Source organism: Hypanus sabinus, chromosome 16 (assembly GCF_030144855.1).
Source record: "Hypanus sabinus isolate sHypSab1 chromosome 16, sHypSab1.hap1, whole genome shotgun sequence".
NCBI lineage: Eukaryota > Metazoa > Chordata > Chondrichthyes > Myliobatiformes > Dasyatidae > Hypanus > Hypanus sabinus.
In genome coordinates, this window is record NC_082721.1 from 2,787,022 (window position 1) to 2,808,594 (window position 21,573).

Below are 21,573 nucleotides of genomic sequence, written 5' to 3' on the forward strand. Positions count from 1 at the left end.
TGAAGTTCCCCTGACTTTCCACCAGTTTTCACTGTTAGAGCTGGATGATTTTGTGATCAAAGGTTCAGAAGTCAATAATAATGCATATACCTTGATGGTTATGGTGGCCACTTTATGAGAACCAAAAGAATGAACATAAAAGTGTAATGATCAAAGAAGATGTTGTCATCTCATCCAACCAAATGAGGTCTGACTAAGGAGATAACATTAGCATGATACAATTAGCCTATGCAATAGTCAGACTCAAGGGACGTGACACGTGATACAGGAAAACTGAGAATCTTCTAAAAAAAATACAGAAGCAGATATACTACAATTACTGGAAAATTCACTGAACAATTACACATATACAGGTAATTATATGGGTGTTACGGTAGTGTAGCAGTCAGTGTGACGCTATCACAGCTTGGGGTATTGGAGTTCAGAATTCTGACTAAGGAATCTGTATACCCTCCTGTGGAATGCTTAGGTTTTCTCTGGGTGCTGTGGTTTCCTCCCACAGTGCAAAGACATACCAGGTAGAAAGTTAATTGGTCAATGTAAATTGTCCTGGGATTCGGCTAGGGTTAAATTGGTGGGCTACTGGGTGGTGCAGTTCAAAGAGCTGGAAAGGTCTATTCAATGCTGCATCTCTGTAGTAGATAGATGTAAGTGTGCAAGCAAGCACAGGAAAGTTAAACTTCAAGAAAAATAACAATTCTACACCCTACAACATCCATTCCTTTTCTGACTATCTTCATCTGAGCACCTCTTTCAAAAAGAAATTATGCTCTTCATATAATATTCAGTCTCAGAAATGGAGTAGTGCATCCAGTTAGGTCTAAATCCCCAAACCCATCAGTCAGGGCAGCCAACTGGGGCTGTGTAGTCGCTGGGCGGACTGACCTCTACCTTACTGAGGCCTGGCATCAGCTCCTCTTACCTACCCCTTGAATAGGGCTCCACTAAGGAGCTCCAGGCCACTGTCTCCCACATCATCACCAACCTTATTAACTCTGGGAATCTCCCATCCACTGCCACCAACCTCGTAGTTACCCCACCTCACACCTCCTGTTTCTTCTTCCTAACCAAGATCCACAAACCAGCCTGTCAGGTAGACCCATTGTTTCTGTTTGTTCCTGCCCACTCAACTTACATCTGCATTCCTCAACCTAGTTCCCCCCGCCCCCACCTGGTTCATTCCCTTCCCATCCGTGGCACTTCATATGTTCTTGACCTTTTGAATGAGCTCAAGTTCCCTGGCCCCAATCATCTTATTTTCACTGTAGATGTCCAGACCCTATACATTTTCATGCCCCACCAGGAAGACCTCAGAGATCTGTTTCATGTTCTGGTGGAACATGTCCTCACTCTCAATAATTCCTCCCTCAGCTCCTCCCACCTCCTTCAAACAAAACGTATAGCCATGGGCACTTGCATGGGTTCCAGCTGTGCCTTGCCTTTTTATCGGCTATGCGGAATGATCTATGTTCCAAGCCTACACTAATACCACTTCCCAACTTCTCCATTAATGACTGCATCACCCAGCCTATCCCTGTATTCTCCTAACGTCCTCTTCGCATGTCACACTGCCACCCAGTTTAGTATCGTCAGCAAACTTGCTGATATAGTTTTCAATGCCCTCATCTAAATCGTTGACATAAATCGTAAAGTAATAAATCGTAAGACATAAAAGTACTTGGGAATCCTTGTACAAGATTCCCCAAAGGTTAATTTGCAGGTTGAGTCTGTGGTGAGGAAGGCAAATGTGATGTTAGTATTTGTTTCAAGAGGACTGGAATATAAAAGCAAGGATGTAACGTCCAGTGAGGCTTCATTTGGAGGATTGTAAGCAAGTCTGGGGCCCTTATCTTGGAAAGAATGTGCTGAAACTGGAGAGGTTCTAAAGGAGGTTCACAAAAATGATTCCAAGATTGAATAGGTTGTCATATGAAGAGCATTTGATGACTAGCATTCTGGAGAATGAGGGGTTCACCTAATTGAAATCTATCATATGGTGAAAGGCATTGAGTGGATGCGGAGAGCACGTTTCCCGTGGTGGGAGAGTCTAAGACCTGAGAATATAGCCTCAAAATAGAGGGGCCTCATTTTAGAATGGAGATGAGAAGGAATTTCTTTAGCCAGAGAGTGGTGAATCTGTGGAATTGTTTGCCACAGGCTTCTGTGGAGGCTGTCTTTATGTACATTTTAGGCAAAGGTTGATATATTCTTGATTGGTCAGGAAATGAAGGGATATGCGGAGAAGGCAGGAGATTGGGGTGACAGGAAAATTGGAACAGCCATTATAAAATGGCTGAGCATACTAAATAGGCCAAATGGCATAATTCTGTTCCTATATCTTATGGTCATATGGTTTAAGATTGGTGGGTGGGGAAAGGAAATGAAGTCAGAAGCTGGGAGGTGTTCAGTGGAAAAAGCAAATGGCTGAAAAGAAAGGAATCTGATAGGAGAGGAGAGTGGACTGGGAGAAAGGGAAGGAGGTATGGAACCAGAGTGAGGCGATAGGCAGGCGAGTAGAAGAGAGAGGAGCCAGAATGGGGAGTGTAAAATGAGAGAAGAGGAGGGGGAAGGAATCATTGGAGGTTAGATAAATCAAAGTTCATGCTCTCAGGTTGCAGACTTCTGTGCCTGTCACTCTCAGTCCTGATTATGGATGTTGGCCCAAAACATTGACTGTTCACCCCCTTCAAAAGATGGTGCCAGACTTGCTGAGTTCTTCCAGCCCCTTGTGATGCTCAGGATTTCCAGCCGTTGCAGAACTTCTTGTGTTTATGAACCGTGGCTCTGAGATCCTTTCATCGAGGAGGGTGTTTTCTTCCTCTCCAGTGAAGCTACCTTGCATCTCTGCACTCCTCCTAGTCCTCTTGAATTTTGATGCTGGACATACTTGGACTTCTCCCAGTGTGTATGGGTACCTGTATCCACTGCTTCCAAATTACAAAGAACTTGCAAAACAATGTGGCCTTCACCTCTCCTTAAACTGGTGCAGACCACCTCTGGTACAATCTCCACATGCAGGTAAGAATGGAATTTGAACTTGATGTGCATTGAAATTCCATGTTTCCCAAAATCAGACGGATGGATGGACAGACAGACAAATACATAGGCAGATAGATGTACTTACTTACTGGTTGAATTGTGTGCAGATGAAATCATTATTAATCACAACAAACAATCTTTTTATTATCTGTATTTTACAATATTCATGTTAAGAAGTTGAGTAATTGAAACGTGGAGAATATTTACTCATCGTTACGTACTAAATGTTACAATTTCTCCAACTTTAAGCAACAGAATAAGAATATTGTTGATAAAACAGTATATTTTATATTTTATCACAGTAATTGCATAGAACATGTTTTATATAGTTTGTTATCAAGTTATTCTGATGCAATATTCAATTATCTTAAAATAATTCATTATGTGCAATAAAAATTATGTTAATAATAATTTCATTTGGGACAAAGATGGCAATATCAAAACCATTGTCATAATCGCATGATTCCAATTCAGAATCAGAATGGCTTTATTGCCGGTATGTGAAACATACCAGAATTGATTGTGGTTCTGTGCCAAACATAAAACACAGGACAGTACAACAGTTTAGAATACTATAGTGCAAAGAGCATTGAGCAATCAACAATTAGCACCACAGCAGAACTGTATAAGTTTAAGTGAAAAATATCATGAATTATGATCGTCTAAAGAGAATGATTTATAATGTGATAAAACTCATCTTAAGTTAAGTTATGGTGTAAAACTATGAAAATCTGCTCAGAGATCTCAATCATTCAGCAGCTGATTCTCCAGGTGATTTTTCTGATCTCCTACATCCCTAAGCTCTTCATAGGGTCACAGAGCCTTGTTCCCAAGCACCCTTTAAATTCACCTTTAAAATTTCTTCTTTACTGTCATTAATTGAAAAGAATTGTTATACTATTCTGTAATATTTAAAACCTGTATTCGATGTATGTGGGGGAATTAATCGGAACATTCACAGTCCAATAAATCAGTCAGTCCGACACCAATAACCCCTGAGCGTGGCTGATTATCAGTTTTACTGTAGAATATGCATGTTAGAACAGAATTTTAATCACATACACACAATTGTGCATACACCTCGGAGAAAGCAGATATATAGCTGGAGTGTAAGCTTGGAAAACAAACCTGGACATTCTTTTGGATTTCAGTGCAAATATTCACTCACTATTTTGCTGTTGATGCTTTACTCCTGAAAGTTTATTTCTTGTTTTCTACATTGACTATGAATGAGCGATACTGCGTCTCCATCCAAACACACCTTTCTGTGCTCCCTATCTTCTTCTGAGCCTGAGTAAGTGCCTCGAAAGTGTAATAATACCAAAGGAGCTTTATAAATGCTAGTTGTACTTTTATTGATAATCACTACAGTCCCTTAAACCTGTGAGTTACTTTGCAAATAGGATCTATAAAAGAGCTTTACCATTAAGAGAGATAAAATAAGCAATGAATTGCACAGAAATGCACATGGAAAGGATGTTTCCTGTAGTGGGGGAGTCTGGGACCAGAGGGCACAGATAGAGTGGATGTGGAGAGTATGTTTCCTATAGTGGAGAGTCTAGGACCAGAGGGCACAGTTAGACTGGATATGGAGAGGATGTTTCCTATAGTGGGGGAGTCTAGGACCAGAGGGCACAGTTAGAGTGGATATGGAGAGGATGTTTCCTATAGTGGGGGAGTCTAGGACCAGAGGGCACAGTTAGAGTGGATATGGAGAGGATGTTTCCTATGGGGGGGGGGAGTCTAGGACCAGAGGTCAAGATGGAGTGGTTATGGAGAGGATGTGGAGAGAATTGGGACAAATGATTCATTTGATGATCATCAACCGATGGGGTCCATAGTGAGCAGTGCTCCAGCCTCAACAATTGCCTCACTGCCGGGGTGGTGGTCATGGCAGATACATTGGGAATGATTAACAGACTCTTAGAGAGGCACGTGGATGATAGAAAAATGGAGGGCTCTGTAGGAAGGAGGGGTTAGATTGATCGTAGTGTTGGTAAAAAGCTCAGCACAATATTGTTTGCAGGAGGGCTGGCGCTGTACTGTAATGATCTATATTCAATTTACATTTATACCAGTGACTCAGGATCCCGGTGCAAGAAGCGTAAAGGGTTGGCAGGCAGACAGGCTGCCAGATCGTGATAACAGGAGAGCAACAGCGGGAACAGCAAAGAGTCTGCTAGTGGAAGTCAGCAGGACGCGCAGCATACATTTAAAACTTCTGCCCAACTTTCACAAAATACACATAGAACATAGACCAGTACAACGCAGGAACGGGGTCTTTGGTTCAAAATGTGCTGAACCAGCTAAAACCCCCATAAATTACTGTTTAAGCTCTGAAGCACAATCAAAAATCTGACACAGCCATGTAAGGAGATGTTAATGCCAATGACCAACTGTTTAATCAAAGAGGTGAGTTTAAAGGAGTCCTTTGAAGGTAGGCAGGCTCAGAGTTATAGGGAGGGATTTCCTTTGTTTAATTCCAAGCATCAGAACACGATTAAAATTGGTACACGGAGAAGCCACACGTGTCACACCGTGTTAAGACACCCAACTTATGGTCATCCTATACACAATGAGTTCCTGTAATATTATTAAATACGAAGGTCTGATGTACATACAGAATGGCATAACTAGTTTCCCTTCTGTTTTTGCTTCAGTTCTTTCTCATCAGCTTTAAGTGCGTTTGATGCATCCATTACAATATCATGGAAGTTGTTAGCATTTGGACCATCACAACAGTGTAATGGCTAGTGTAAGGCCTTTACAGGGCCAGCATCACAGGCTCAACTCCACCCCCACCCCCACCCCGCTCTCTGTAAGCTGTTAGAATGTTCTCTCTATGACTGTGTGTATTTCCTCTAGATGCTCTGGTTTCTTCCCACATTCCAAAATATATGGGCTATCGGAAGGATAGACAAAGGATATTTGGTTGATGTGTGTACTTCGATTGTCAGAAGACAGCAGGGGAGCAGCTCAGATTTCAGCAAAAGCAATTCACTAGAATTAAGAATGAGGGGTGACCTCGCTGAAACCTGTCGAATAGTGAAAGGCCTTGCTAAGAGTGGATGTGGAGAGGATGTTTCCTATGGTAGGAGAGTCTAAGACCAGAGGACACAGCCTCAGAATAGAGAGGCGTCCTTTTAGAACAGATGAGGAGGAATTTCTTTAGCCAGAGGGTGGTGAATCTGTGGAATTCATTGTCACAGGCATCTGCAGAGGCCGTCTTGAGGTATATTTAAGACAGAGATCAATTGATTGGATAGCCATATGGACAAAAACTAATTGTTACCCGGCGTACGGCCTGTTTTGTAGAAATTATAGATCACCATTGAACCAAAGGAGTTTGGGCATGGAGACAGTGGGGGTACATGGGAATCAGAGGTTTAAATCTGACAATCTGTCACAAAAGGTGTTGAGGTACTGTAAATCACATCTAGGTACAGTTCCAGTAACAGTGAGCTGAGGCAGATGTGAGTCCATGCTCCACACACAAAGTGCTGGAGAAACTCTGCAGGGCATGCAGCATCTATGGAGGGGAATGAACAGTTGATGTTTTGAGGTGAGACTCTCCATCAATACAGGAAGGGAAGGGGGTGTGGAGTTGATGCTTTGGTGGAGGGATGAAGTGTTCATAGTGATGCTATTGAGGCACTGGAGGCAGATTTTGGAATGAGGTTGTGAATGGTTTCATTCAGCTTCAGACTATCCAGAGGAAAGATGGACATGGTAGCAGGGAACATGTCCATGAAAGAATTCTTCTTTTAGTATAAGTGTTACCCCTTTGCAGTCAGAGGCAATGTGTGGTGAGGAGAAGTTACTGAGGTAGAGTGGAGCATCATCTGCACTGTCTACAGATCATGCTACCCAAGGACAGGGTTTACATGCAATGTATGATGCACATAACACACCCAGTTTACTGAATCAGGTCCTGAGGATGTCTCTTAAAGTGAAACGATTGCTTATCAATATTTCTGTTTGAAGCTTGTGTTCCATCTTCTCAGGCACTAAATAGGAAAAGACTAAAGGGCTGATACTTCAATATAGCACGTAGAACATGGAACCATACAGCACATGAACAGGCTCAAACTGAACTAACTAAATTAGTAATCAAATGGCCAACTAAACTAATCTCTTCTGTCTACACCGTCCATATCTTCACATTTACCTCACATTCACGTGCCTATCTAAATGTCTCTTAAAAGCCTCTGATGTTTCTGCCTCTACCACTATGCTGGGCAACGTATTTCACCACTCTCTGTGTAAAATAACTAGCCCCTTACTTTTTCTTTGAATTATCACCTCTCACCAAAAGCATGCCTTCTGGTATTATACTTTTCAATCCTGGGAAAAAGGGATATTGTCTGTCTACTCTACCTTTGCATCTCATAATGTTATAAATCTCTATCAGATTTTCCCTCAGGCTCCAATACCCAGAGGAAATAACCCCAAGTTTATCCAACTTCTTGCTATAGGACATGCCCTCCAATCCAGGCCAATAAGTGCCCAAGATTGCACACCTCAGACTGTGCATACACTCTGGACAAACTGAGAGCTTCTCACTGTGCTACTCAGTAGCATGGACTGGCAAAGCCAAGTGATCCGACAGATCACATCTCATCAAGCCACAACTTGGAGGAGCAGGCTCCATTCATATGCGTTAACATCACAGCCCAATCCATCTGTGAAACAAGGAAGCCAAAGCCTCTGCTAGAAGTTCCAGCAGAGATACCAAGTGTGTGGCCCATCTCAGCCTCCTCTGGAGGCCTCAGCAGGAGATGCCGGTCTTCAGCCAGTTCACTGAACTGCAGTCACCAAAAATGCAATGTGGAATGCAGAACACTTCAGAGGCTGGAAATCCTGTGAGAGTAACTCGTCTAAATCCAATCATTTTACACCCCTTATCTGAGAAAGGTTCTGCTGGCATTGGAGAGGGTCCAGAGGAGGTTCACAGGAATGATTCTGGGAATGAAAGGGCTAATGTATGAGAAGCATTAGATGACCCTGTGCCAGTGCTCTCTGGAGTTTAGAAGAATGAGGGGATCCTCATTGAACACTAATCCTAGATAGAGTGGGCGTGGAGAGGATGTTTCCTATAGTGGGGGAGTCTAGGACCAGAGGACACAGTCTCAGAATTGAGGGATGTACATTTAGAACAGATTTGAGGAGAAATTTCTTTAGCCAGTGGGTGGTGAATCTGTGAAATTTATTACCACAGATGGCTATGGAGACCAAATCTTTGAGTATATTTAAAACGGAGGTTGATAGGTTCTTGATTGATCAGGGGATCAAAGGTTATGGGGAGAGGGCAGGAGAATGGGGTTAATAGGGGTAATAAATCGACCTTTGTGGAATGCTGGAGCTGACTCGATGGGCTGAATGGCCTAATTCTGCTCCTGTGTCTTGTGGTCTTATTCTCGACAGGAGTGTGATGGCACATTCTCCACCAGCCAGGGGTAGTGCGGCTTCAATGACACTCAAGAAACTTGACACCATATGGGACACAGAAGCCCACTTCATTAAGCATCTATCCACATATACACTTCACCAGCAACACACAGTAGCAGTATTCATACCATCTCTCCTCACTCAACAGTACCCTTAGCTAGCACCATCCAAACCTACCACCTCTACCAGCTGGCAGAAAAAGCACGAGGACCACCACCCCCTGGAAGTTACCCTCTAAACCACTCATCATACTGTTCCTGCACTGTCATTGGGTCAAAGTCCTGGGATTCTCTCAGCGCAGTGGGTATAAACCACACCTCAAGGACTGCAGCCCGTAAGTGTTGCCACACATTCCTGCCCCAACAGAGCATGTCCACAATGTTCAGCAAAACAACAACAGCCATTGAAGGAATAAGAATGAAATGCTTAATTGTTTTCCTTTGGTAAAGCAAATAACTTACAAAATCTTAACAATTTTGTTCATTCATTTTATCAAAATAACAAAGCCCATCAATCATCAAATTTATTTTGTACAAAGATTATTGATTTCATTTAAAATGATCTTTGATACCTTATTGTTTATTGATTGTGAATTGTGTTCACTGGATCCCAGGTTTAGTGGATCTATAGGCAACTATGTCTGTAAAATATGGGGTATACAAATTGAATAGGATCTAATTTCATAGTGGACAGGTTCCTGTGATAGTAGTTGACAGGAGGGATTTTATTGAATAAAGCCCCATTGATCTGAATGCTCTGTTGCACCATCAACTGCTCAGTAATTTTGTGCTTCTGACTTTACCAACGTTGCAACCTGAGATCCAGCCTGAAAGGTTCAAATCTTCTCCACGTAGTTTCCTGGAAAAAGTCCTTCTCTTCCGTGTAAACGGCCCTTCCACCATCCTGATGAATCTGGAAGATTCAACGATTTTGTCAGATTTGAGTTGGTGTCTCTGTGAAACATGTTCTCTCTATACATTCCAGATCCACAGCTCTCAAAACAGTTCTGCTGAAATGTACTAATTAATGTGTCCTCGAACTCCCCAAAGCCTTTTGACTGTCTACAAGAACACAAGAGAAAACCAGAGCAACACACACAGAATGCTGGCGGAACGCAGCAGGCCAGGCGGCATCTATGGAGAGGACTAAACAAGTCAATGTTTCTGGCTGAGACCCATCTTCAGGACTGGAAAGGAAAGAGGAAGGAGCCAGAATAAGAAGATGTGGAGAGGGGAACAAGTACAAGCTGACAGGTGGTAGGTGAGGGCGAAGGATGAAGTGAGCAGGTGGAAGAGATAAAGGGCTGAAGGAGGAATCTGTTTGGAAAAGAGAGTAGGCAGAAAAGAGGAAGGGCACCAGAGCGAGTAAGAAGAAAAGGGTTGAGGGAGAAAGCAGAATGGGGAGTGCGAAAATAGAGACGTGGGGTGGGAGAAGAGAAGAGGGGAAAGTGGTAGAAATTCAGATTGGAGGCTAACTAGATGGAATATATGGTGTTCTTCTTCCCTTTCATACAATGAAACCATTGTATGAAGGCAGTCCATTATCTACACTAGATGTCTGCACTGATTTTGTTCATTTACAGTCAATCAAAAGAACACAGCATGAATTCCTCTATCAATAACTATTAGGAACTAATACAGTTTTACAGTACTGTAGTAGTATTGGTAGTGTTCTGATTTGTTCTGTGTTTCATTTAAATAAATAATTTGTTATTCAGTTAAATGGTAGTTTGTCTTTTTATACTTTTTTAACTACTTCTGTGAAATTTTGACTAATTGGGGAAGCAACTTAACTGGGCCAAAGTGTACTGGTCACTGTATTTATTAACAGCCTCATCAGCTATGAAACCCTTACCTTCCAGAAGTACATCAATGACATCATTAACGTTAAAGCTGAGTTCATCCACATCCTGACCGTTATACTGATAGAGGGCCCGACACTTGGGAGTTCGTGGCTGTGGTTTTGGACGTCCCACTGCTGGCGGGGCTCTTTGTGATACACTTCGTCTTCTCTGGACCCTGCAAGAAAGGTTTTCAGATGCCTGATCTCTTGTCCAAAACTTATTCACCACATCCAAGTAACAGTGCAATGCTTTACGAGTGGTAGGTGCATGGAACATGTTACCAGGGTTGATGGCAGAGACAGGTACATTTAAGAGACTCTTGGATAATCAAATGGACGATGGTAAAATGAAAGGCTATGTGGGAGGGAAACTCCATCATGAATGATCCCAAGCCTAGCTGCAAAAGGAGGAGGGTTGGGCATGGGGCTAGTAAACCAATCCTGTAAATGCCCAGAGCTACAGAAACACCAACAGAGGCTCCAAAGATCTCATCACCGGCACAGGAAGGATCCTAGAAGATGGGCTACACCTGGGGACAATTTCAGATTCAGTTTATTGTCATTTAAAAACCACAAATGCACTGCAGTTTTAAAAATGAGATGAAAGAGTGGCCCAGGACAGGGAACTCTGGTGAGCTACTGTACACCCCAACAGGGATGATGGACATAAGAAAACGAAGAAGATGTGAGAGGAAAGAGTTAGATTGATGCTGGAGCAGGTTAACAGGTCAGTACAACATGTGGGCCAAAGGGCCTGTATTGGGCTGGATTGTTGTATGTTCTATGTAAGCAAGGTGGCGATTTGACCACTGCGTCTACAACTGCCAAAAGAGAGTGATTCCTGTTCTCCCAAGGCTTAGCTTAGAGAGGGAGAGAGAGAGAGGGAGGGGGGGAGAGAGGGGGAGAGAGAGAGAGAGAGAGGGAGAGGGAGAGGGAGAGGGAGAGGGAGAGGGAGAGGGGGAGGGGGAGGGGGAGGGGGAGGGGGAGGGGGAGGGAGAGGGAGAGGGAGAGGGAGAGGGAGAGGGAGAGGGAGAGGGAGAGGGAGAGGGAGAGAGAGAGAGAGAGAGAGAGAGAGAGAGAGAGAGAGAGAGAGAGAGAGAGAGAGAGAGAGAGAGAGAAGCCAGGTGTTGGGAGGAAAGTATCAGGTGCTGTACGTGAGGGGTACAGATAGGGTTAATGCCAGCAGCCTTCTTCCACCAAGGTTGAGTCAGACTAGAAGTCGAGGTCATGGGTTATAGGTGAAAGGTGAAACGTTTAAGGGGAATATGAAAGGGGAACTTCCTGACTCAGACATTGATGAGAGTGTGGAATGAGCTGCCAGCAGAAGTGGTGTGGTGGATGCAGGTTTGATTGCAACATTTAAGAGGAATTTGGATTGGTATATGGGAGGGGTATGGAGGGCCATGCGACTAAGATTAATAATTCTTTATGAGCTAGATTGGTTGAATGGCCTCTTACTCTAACAATAGAGGTATGTTTTTTTTTAACACAGTGGTGGGTGGGTGGAATGTGCTTCCAGAGGTGGAGGTAATGGCAGATACATTAGGGACATTTAAGAGAGAGTCATATGGATGATAGAAAAATGGAGGGTTGTGTGGGAAGGAAGGGTCAGATTGATCATGCAGTAGGTTAAAAGGGCCTGCCCAGTGCTGTAGTATCCTGTGCTCTCTGTTGATCTATGAATGTATTGGACTCCTGCAGGTAGTCAGGCTGCCTCCATAGAAACATAGAAAATAGGTGCAGGAGTAGGCCATTTGGCCCTTCGAGCCTGCACTGCCATTCAGTATGATCATGGCTGATCATCCAACTCAGAACCCTGTACCTGCTTTCACTCCATACCCCCGATCCCTTTAGCCACAAGGGCCATATCTAGCTTCATCTTAAATATAGCCAATGAACCGGCCTCAACTGTTTCCTGTGGCAGAGAATTCCACAGATTCACCACTCCCTGTGTGAAGAAGTTTTTCCTTATCTCGGTCCTAAAAGGCTTCCCCTTTATCCTTAAACTGTGACCCCTCATTCTGGACTTCCCCAACATCGGAAACAATCTTCCTGCATCTAGCCTGTCCAACCCCTTTAGAATTTTATACGTTTCAATAAGATCCCCCCTCAATCTCCACTGCCCTGTATCCTTGCTCTCAACTTCACACTTTCACTGTCAGTTTCTATAATAACTGGTGAACAGTCCATTTCCTGACCTGACGTTAAAACTAATTCTTCCATGCTCAATACATCTTCCTCAGTGGATATTTTCAAATCTGTGCAAATATACTTCCAAAAGTTTACTCAGATCCTAATGCCTTGAGTCAATGTGCCACAGTGAGAGACCGATCTTGTCTGCAGGAGGGTGCTCCAGCTGTGCAGCTTTCTCTCAGGGTCACATGGGGCTGACCCAGGCCAGGCCCTAAAGCCATTGGCCCTGATTCCGAAAGGAAAGTGGCAGTAATGGCAGAGAGTAAACACGTGGAACTAGCGGAGGTGGGTGGACTGCAGTTATCATGACTCACCCTGCGATGCCTTCATCAGGAACTCTCATAAACTCCATGTTCACATTGCTATTTGTGGACTTCCTTGCTTTAGTCGTAGCGCCCTGTTTTGGCAGCGAGGGCTTCTCCGAAATGCTGCCAGACTTTGCCATGCCTTTCACAGGTGTGGAGTACATTTGTTCCTGCTTCATGTGATAACCCTGTGAGAATCGTGGAACACCATTTCCATACTGTCCTTCAGAAAGAGAAACAGGGAATGTCAGAAATCACAAACAAGGGAAAATCTGCAGATAACAACACACACAAAATGCTGGTAGAACACAGCAGGCTAGGCAGCATCTATAGGGAGAAGCACTGTCAACGTTTCGGGCCGAGACCCTTTGTCAGGACTGATCTGCAGATGCTGGAAATCATGGCAACGCACACAAAGTGCTGGAGGAACTCAGCAGCATCTGTGGAAAAAAGTACAGTTGACGTTTCGGTTGGAGATTTTTCATCAAGGCTGACATGTCAGGAATGTCAGAAATTCCCCTTCCACTGATGATGACTGCTCCCACAAAGCCTGTTACAACCCTTGTAAACTGCTAGGTTGATAAACTATAATCACCCATCAAGATGGCGGCATGCACTGTTGCAGCGGTCACGCCAACTCCAACTAACGGTATAATTGATCATCCTTTACGTCATTCATATGATTGCAGGACGCTGCTAGATATTTAGCAGCTTGAGCTAAATGCCAATCTTCTGGAATACTTCTTGAGTTGTGTGTGTGTGAGTTATATGTACTGTGTTTGCACCTCGGTCCAGAGGAACATTGCGATTGGAGGTACACGTGTGAATGGTTGAATGATAATAAACTGAAGCTGAACTTGTGCTAGTCCGAGGCATGAGTCCTTGGGCTGGCCTGCCCTGGATCTCTGGTTTGTTTCTTTGTGAGCCTGCGATCTGTTCTGTCCGTTATGTTCACTGGACATCTACCCTGACTTCCAAGTCAGGTTCTGATGCAAGTTGAGTGCTGCCCTTTCCCATGAAATTCTCCGGTACAGAGCTGTGAGGGGGGTGGATGTGACAAGGAGAGGAGATCATGCACTCTGCCCAGAGATTGAGAGCTTGGGTGGGCAAGGGATTTGAAAAATTATATTTCATTAACTTATTGATGGTAATATTTCGGTTTATGTGCTGTATGCTGTGTGGGTGCACGGTGGTCCGGAGGAATGTGGTTTCATTTGGTGGTATACATTTACAGTCAGATTATAATAAACTTGAACTTTATCACCTTCAACCTGGCAGTAAGAACCTTCCCCTCTCTGACACCCTGCCTCGCCATCTCCATCACAGAGACTAGTCCCCCCCCATCATCCAGGACACTTTCAAAAGACAGTGCCTCAAAAACACAGCATCCATCATTAAGGAGGCCAAATCACTGGGTATATTTAAGGGGGAGGTTGATAGGTTCTTAATTAGTCAGGGCATTAAAAGTCAAGGGGAGACAGCAGGAGAATGGGGTTGAGAGGGATAATTAATCAGCCATGATGGATGGCAGAGCAAATCCAATGGGCCTAATTCTGCTCCTCTGTCTTAAGTTCTTATGGTCTAACATGAGGAGAAATGATTGATGGAGTTCACCCATCACCATGAGGTAGCTCTTTAGCTATGTCGGTCAATGATCCAGAGAGGTCAGAGGCCAAAGTCAGTGTGTTTGGAGGTCAGAGGTGAGATGTCCCTGAGTCCATTGTTAAAACCTGGAGGCCCAAAAAAAGGTGGTGTGTGTGTGTGTGTGTGTGTGTGTGTGTGTGTGTGTGTGTGTGTGTGTGTGTGTGTGTGTGTGTGTGTGTGTGTGTGTGTGTGTGTGTGTGTGTGTGTGTGTGTGTGTGTGTGTGTGTGTGAGAGAGAGAGAAAGGGGCTTGTTTTTCTGTTGTTGTTTGTGTTGTTTTGCTGAACATGGTGGACATGTTCTGTTGGTGCTGGAATGTGTGGTGACACATGTGGGCTGCCCCGGCACATGCTTATGTTGTGTTGGTCAATATCGCAAACGATTCATTTCACTGTATGTTTCAAAGTACGCTGTCTGGCCACTTTATTTGATATCCCTTTATCTAATAAAGTAGCCACTGACTGTATGTTCGTGGTCTTCTGCTGCTGTAGTCCATCCACTTCAAGGTTCAACGTGTTGTGCGTTTAGAGATGCTCTTCTACACATGACTGATATTAATACATGGCTGAAACCACCTTCCTGTTTGCTTGAACCAGTCCGGCCATCTCCTCTAACCTCTCATTAACAAGGCATTTTTGCCAGTGGAACTGCTGCTCACTGGATGTTTTTGTTTTTCGCACCATTCCCTGTAAACTCCAGAGTCTGTACATGAAAATCCCAGGAGATCAGTAGCTTCTGAGATAGTCCGTCTGGCACCAGCAATCATTCCACAGTCAAAGTCACTTCGATCACATTTCTTCCCCATTCTGCTGTTTGGTCTGAACAACAATTGAACCTCTTGACCTTGTCTGCAAGCTTTTATGGATTGAGATGCTGCCTCATGATTGGCTGATTAGATATTTACATTAATGAGCAGGTGTACGGGTGAGTGTCCGTGTGGTAACCGTGAATCCGAGACTGTTTACCTGTTGGTGCTGGGGGAGCAGATCTGGCAGGAGAGTGTTTCTTCAACCCTCTTTTCTCTGGAGCTCCTTTCTTTGTTGGCTCTGTTCAGTGAGAGAAGTAAATATTTTTTTAACAAAAAAGTTGTTAACTATAAATATCACAATACTACAAGAACTTACAAACTACATTTATTTACTAATTTAGAACATCTATTTATTCACAACTATCCTCCCATCTATTGATCTATTTATTTATAATGTTATTTATCATTAGTATTTATTTGTCTTCTTTTGCACATTGGTTACTTGTCAGTCTTTATGTATAATTTTCATAAATTATATTTCTTTATCTTCCAGTAAAGGCCTGCAAGAAAGCAAATCTCATGGTCATATATAGTGACATATCGTTTGTACTTTGATAATAAATTTACTTTGAACTTTGTTAACAATAATCAAACAGAAACTGGATTCAAATATTCCCATCCGCAGCTGGGATGGTACGGAGTCCCTGCGGTGCCCAACAGTGCCTGAACACCTCGGTGGTTCCCACGGAGCCCATGTGCTCTTTTCTTAGGGATACCCAGACATGAACATATCCCCGGAAGGTTGCCCGGCAGTCGTTGGGCGGAGCCCTCAGCTGCCCAACTGCCGACCGTTAGCTTTGCCACCCCCAGGAGCACATTTGCCAGGACATTCTCTCTTCTCTCTGTTCTGACCCCTCTCTGCATTCTGTGATGAAATACGACATAAAATCAGAAGGCAAGGAGTGGCCCCTTCAGATGTGTGAATTTTTATTTTATTCCTTTAGAGATAGAATGCAGAACAGATTCAATTTAACGCTAACATAATCACAGGACAATTTACAATGACCAATTAACTTACCAACTGTTATGTCTGTGGGCTGTGGGAGAAAACCAGAGCACCCGGAGGAAACCCACACAGTCACGGGGAAAATGTACAAACTCCATCCAGACAGTGCTGGAACTGAACTCTGAATTCCAGAACACCCTGAGCTGTAATCGCACCACGCTAGCTGCTACGTGACTGTCGCACCACAGTACCACGGTGAATGGGGGCTGCAGCCTCACAGACTGCTTGTGCATGTGGCATACCGTCTCTTCCAGTCTGCAGACAGGAGATCCAGCCAAGAGTGCAGACTTAAAAACCTTATGTTCTTTTATTCACGAAGAAATGCAGCCCAGTAACAGGCCCTTCTATCCTACTGAGCCTGGGCCGCCCAATTATGCCCTTGAGACCAATTAATCTACTGACCCGTACGTCTTGGGAATGTGGGAGCAAGGTGATGACAGGACGCCGATGAAGGAGATCCACAGGAACTTACTGGAGTTCTTGGGTAATCCATCTCCAATGCTAATATTGAGTGTTTTCCCGGCAGGTTTTAGCACCACCTGCTCTCCTTGGCCCCTGCTGAAGACGAGGCTTCGAGTGCCGCCTCCACCCCAGCCTTCCTTCTTGATTTTGAACTGGATGCTGTTCAGTACAAACACAGTAAAGCTACGTAAGCAAGGAGAGCACGTACTGAATAGTGAAGCAGCCCTCAAATCTGGCAATATTCAGGGTCAAAGGACCAGACGCTACAGCACAGAAACAGGCCCTTTGGCCCATCTAGTCCATGCCAACCTGAGCTTCTGCCTAGTCCCCTCTACCTGCACACAGACCATCGTCCTCTATTCCCCCTCCATCCATGTACTTATCCAAATTTCTCCTCAATGTTGAAATCTAACCTACATCCACCACTTCTGCTGGCAACTCATTTCCGAGTGAAGAAGTTCCCCATCATGGTCTCCTTAAACATTTCACCTTTCATCCTCAACCCATGACCTCTAGTTGTAGTCTCACTCAACCTCAGCGGAAAAAGCCTGCTTACATTTACCCTAACTATATCCCTCATAATTTTGTACATTTCTATCAAATCTCCGCTCATTCTTCTATGGTCCAGGGAATAAAGTCCTAATCTATTCAGCCTTTCCCTATAACTCAGGTCATCAAGTCCTGGCAGCATCCTTGTAAACTTTCTCTGCGCTCTTTTCAGCTGATTGATATTCTGTCTATAAGTAGATGAAGAGAGCATATTGCTCACTTCGCACATCTTATCGCTAAGAAGTGGCCAGAGCTCAGTTTGGGATTGGGTTGTGACACAGGGAGAGGGAGTAGAACTGTTTTCTTGGACTCTGTCACCTGCTGTGGTGGAACCTCAACAGGGAGTCTGCCAGGGTTGTCCATTATGTGGTTCACACCCAAGGGTTGACAAGGTCCCCCACGAGAGACTCATCCAGAAAGTCATGAGGCATGGGATCAGTGGAACCTTGGCTGTTTGGATAAAAAATAGGCTCGCAGGAAGAAAGCAGAGGGTAGTAGTGGAAGGAAAGTATTCTGCCTGGAGGTCGGTGACTAGTGGAGTGCCGCAAGGATCCTGCTCTTTGTGATTTTTATAAATGACCTGGATGTAGAGGCAGAAGGATGGGTGAGTAAGTTTGAGGATGACACGAAGATTGGAGGAGTTGTGGATGGAGCTGAAGGTTGTCGAAGGTTACAAGAGGATATAGACAGGCTGCAGAGTTGGGCAGAAAAATGGCAGATGGAGTTCAATCTGGATAAGTGTGAGGTGATGCATTTTGGAAGGACAAACCAGAAGACTGAGTACAGGATTAATGGTCAGTTACTTAAGAGTGTGGATGAACAAAGGGACCTTGGGATTCAAATCCATACATCCCTCAAGGTCGCTGCACAGGTTGATAGGGTAGTTAAAAAGGCCTATGGGATGCTCGGCTTCATTAACAGGGGGATTGAGTTCAAGAGTAGAGAGGTCATGTTGCAACTCTGCAAATCTCTGGTGAGACCGCACTTAGAGTATTGTGTTCAATTCTGGTCACCTCATTATAGGAAGGATGTGGAAGCTATGGAGAGAGTGCAGAGGAGATTTACCAGGATGTTGCCTGGATTGGAAAACATGAGGCAAGGTTAGTAGAGCTGGGACTTTTCTCTTTGGAGCATAGAAGAATGAGAGGGGATTTGACAGAGGTCTACAAGATTATGAGAGGCATAGATAGGGTGGATAGTCAGTACCTGTTTCCCAGGGCATGAATAGCAAACACCAGAGGGCATAGGTACAAAGTTAAGGGAGGGAAGTTTAGGGGAGACATCAGGGGTAAGTTTATTTACACAGAGGGTTGTGAGTGCCCGGAATGACTTGCCAGAGATGGTGGTGGAGGCTACATTAGGGGTATTTAAGAGTCCCTTGGACAGGCACATGGATGAAAGAAAAATAGAGCATTACGGAGTAGTGTGGGTTTAGTACCTTTTTAAAGGAATATTTGGGTCGACACAACATCGAGGGCTGAAGGGCCTTTTCTGTGCTGTAGTATTCTAGTGTTCTAGTGATTGTGTCACAGACCTCAGTCTCTTTATTCTTTCTTTCCTGTCACCTAACCAATGAAATCATTAATTTGCAATCAATTTCATGAGATTTACATTTAGATTAGATTAGCTTTATTTGTCATGTGTACATCGAAACACACAGTGACAATGACAACCACGGTCTGAGGATTGTGCTGAGGTAGCCCACAAGTATCGCCATGCTTCTGGTGCCAACATACTGTACCCATACCTACTTGCATGGGTACAACCTACTTGCAAACCTACTTGCTCAAAGGAAGAACGGACAGACGCCTGCGAGAGAACACCATGAATTGAACAGCAAATGGTGAGCACACATGTAAAGTGATGCACCAACTGCAACACTACCAGGCTGCCATTTTAGCTATGGTCCTCAGGTATATCCGCACTGAAGACCAGTAGGATCAGATCTGGGGCATTTCACAGCTAGCGGCCAAAGCAGAATCTTAAAATTCAAAACCCATTGTTTGCCAACTTCACAATCAAGGAATCTTGTGTCACCTGTGTCATTCCAGATACCAGCTACTCATTTTGTGAAAAATTTCTCCTCAGATCCCTTTAAACCTCCTCCAGCTCCTCACAGACCTGTTCCCTCTAGTCCCACACTGTGCCACTATGGGGAGAAACTATCTCCTCTATCTGAGCCCCTCATAATTTCATAAACCTTTATGAATAAATGAATCTGAATCTTAAAAATTCACTCTCACAGACTTAATGTGAGAGAAAAAACAAACTAAAGGCAAAATAATTATGTCTAATTTTGTTGATTCACATTGAAGGAAAATCACAACAGGAGCTCTAGGAGCTCATTGCTTTGTAACAGGTTGTACTGTATCCCAATATTTATCTCAAGCAGAGAAAGGAATGCAAACAGGATGTGTTCTTACGAGTCAGAGAAGTTGAGCTTTAATTTTTGATGTGTGAGTTCTTCAATTCTTTTGCATAGAAGACTAACGAATTCAGTCTTGAAAATGGACTCCACGAGGCTGTCGTACTCCGGTTCATGCAGGACAATGAAATCATCTTGTCTGGTGCTAAAGTAAAACCAACAAACAAATGGTATCAGTCCAGACGTCATGGTCCAAACACACGGAATCATTCCACACGTCATGGTCCCAACACACGGAATCAGTCCACACATCATTGTCCAACACGGAATCATTCCACACATCATGGTCCCAACACATGGAATCATTCCACACATCATGGTCCCAACACACGGAATCAGTCCACACGTCATCATCTGAACACATGGAATCAGTCCACATGTCATCATCCAAACACACGGAATCAGTCCACACGTCATCGTCCAACACACGGAATCATTCCACACGTCATTGTCCAAACACACGGAATCATTCCACACGTCATGGTCACAACACAGGGAATCAGTCTACATATCATCATCCAACACACGGAATCATTCCACATGTCATCGTCCAATACACAGAATCATTCCACACGTCGTGGTCACAACACAGGGAATCAGTCTACATATCATCATCCAATACACAGAATCATTCCACACGTCGTGGTCCCAACACACGGAATCAGTTCACACATCATGGTCCCAACACACAGAATCAGTCCACACGTCATGGTCCCAACACACGGAATCAGTCCACACGTCATCGTCCAACACACGGAATCATTCCACACGTCATTGTCCAAACACACGGAATCATTCCACACGTCATGGTCCCAACACAGGGAATCAGTCCACACGTCATCATCCAACACACGGAATCAATCCACATGTCATTGTCCAACACAGAATCATTCCACACGTCATGGTCCCAACACAGGGAATCAGTCCACACGTCAACATCCAACACACGGAATCATTCCACACGTCGTGGTCCCAACACAGGGAATCAGTCCACACGTCATCATCCAACACACGGAATCATTCCACACGTCATTGTCCAACACAGGGAATCAGTCCACACGTCATCACCCCAACACACAGAATCAGTCCACACGTCATGGTCCCAACACACAGAATCAGTCCACACGTCATCATCCAACACACGGAATCACTCCACACGTCGTGATTCCACACGTCATCATCCAACACACGGAATCATTCCACACGTCATGATTCCACACGTCATCATCCAACACACGGAATCAGTCCACACGTCAGGCTACCTGTGCCACGTGCGAGTGAGGCAAGGAACAGAAAGATTATAAAGATTAATATGTGGCTGAGAGAATGGTGCAGGAGGGAGGGCTTCAGGTTTGTAGATAATTGGGCTTTGTTCCAGGGAAATTGTGATCTGTTCCAAAGGGACGGTTTACACCTAAACTGGAGCGGTACTAACATTCTTGCAGGGAAGTTTGCTAGTGCTTCTTGGGGTGGGGGTTTAAACTAAATTTGCAGGGGGCGGGGATCCAGAATGTGAGAGAGGATAGTGAGAGGAAGAATAAAGGACAGGTGGGGACTACACGGTTCCGGAATATTAAGTCTGTAGTAGAGAAAGGTGAGGCGGAACAAGTGATAAGGAGGACACATGTACAGAGGGATGGTCTGATGGAACATGGAGTTAAATGTATTGAAAGAATAAGTAAATTTAGGAAGGACAACAAAATTCTAGGGGCGTATAGCCCGGTGGGAGTTCGGGGAGCTGGGCTAAGCACAATAGGCAGCGATTCAAACAGAGAGGAGAAATGGGCTAAAAATTCTATACCTGAATGCACGAAGTGTCAGAAATAAGGCGGGTGAGCTTGAAGCTCAGGTGCG

General features: G+C 44.2%; 1 protein-coding gene across 2 annotated transcripts in view; it reads right to left on the reverse strand.

Annotated features, from left to right (window-relative positions):
• Positions 1-1,807: 1,807 nt before the first annotated feature.
• The window catches only part of LOC132405954 (unconventional myosin-If-like), a 158,653-nt gene continuing 138,887 nt past the window's right edge, over positions 1,808-21,573 (reverse strand). For both annotated transcript variants that reach the window (XM_059990985.1, XM_059990986.1), the window contains 6 exons: positions 19,718-19,864; positions 16,756-16,904; positions 15,435-15,515; positions 12,837-13,050; positions 10,342-10,505; positions 1,808-9,399 (listed from right to left, as the gene is read on the reverse strand). In XM_059990985.1, coding sequence (XP_059846968.1) covers positions 9,323-9,399; positions 10,342-10,505; positions 12,837-13,050; positions 15,435-15,515; positions 16,756-16,904; positions 19,718-19,864 — 832 coding nt within the window. In that variant the 3' untranslated portion in view covers positions 1,808-9,322. The remainder of the gene's footprint in view (positions 9,400-10,341; positions 10,506-12,836; positions 13,051-15,434; positions 15,516-16,755; positions 16,905-19,717; positions 19,865-21,573) is intronic.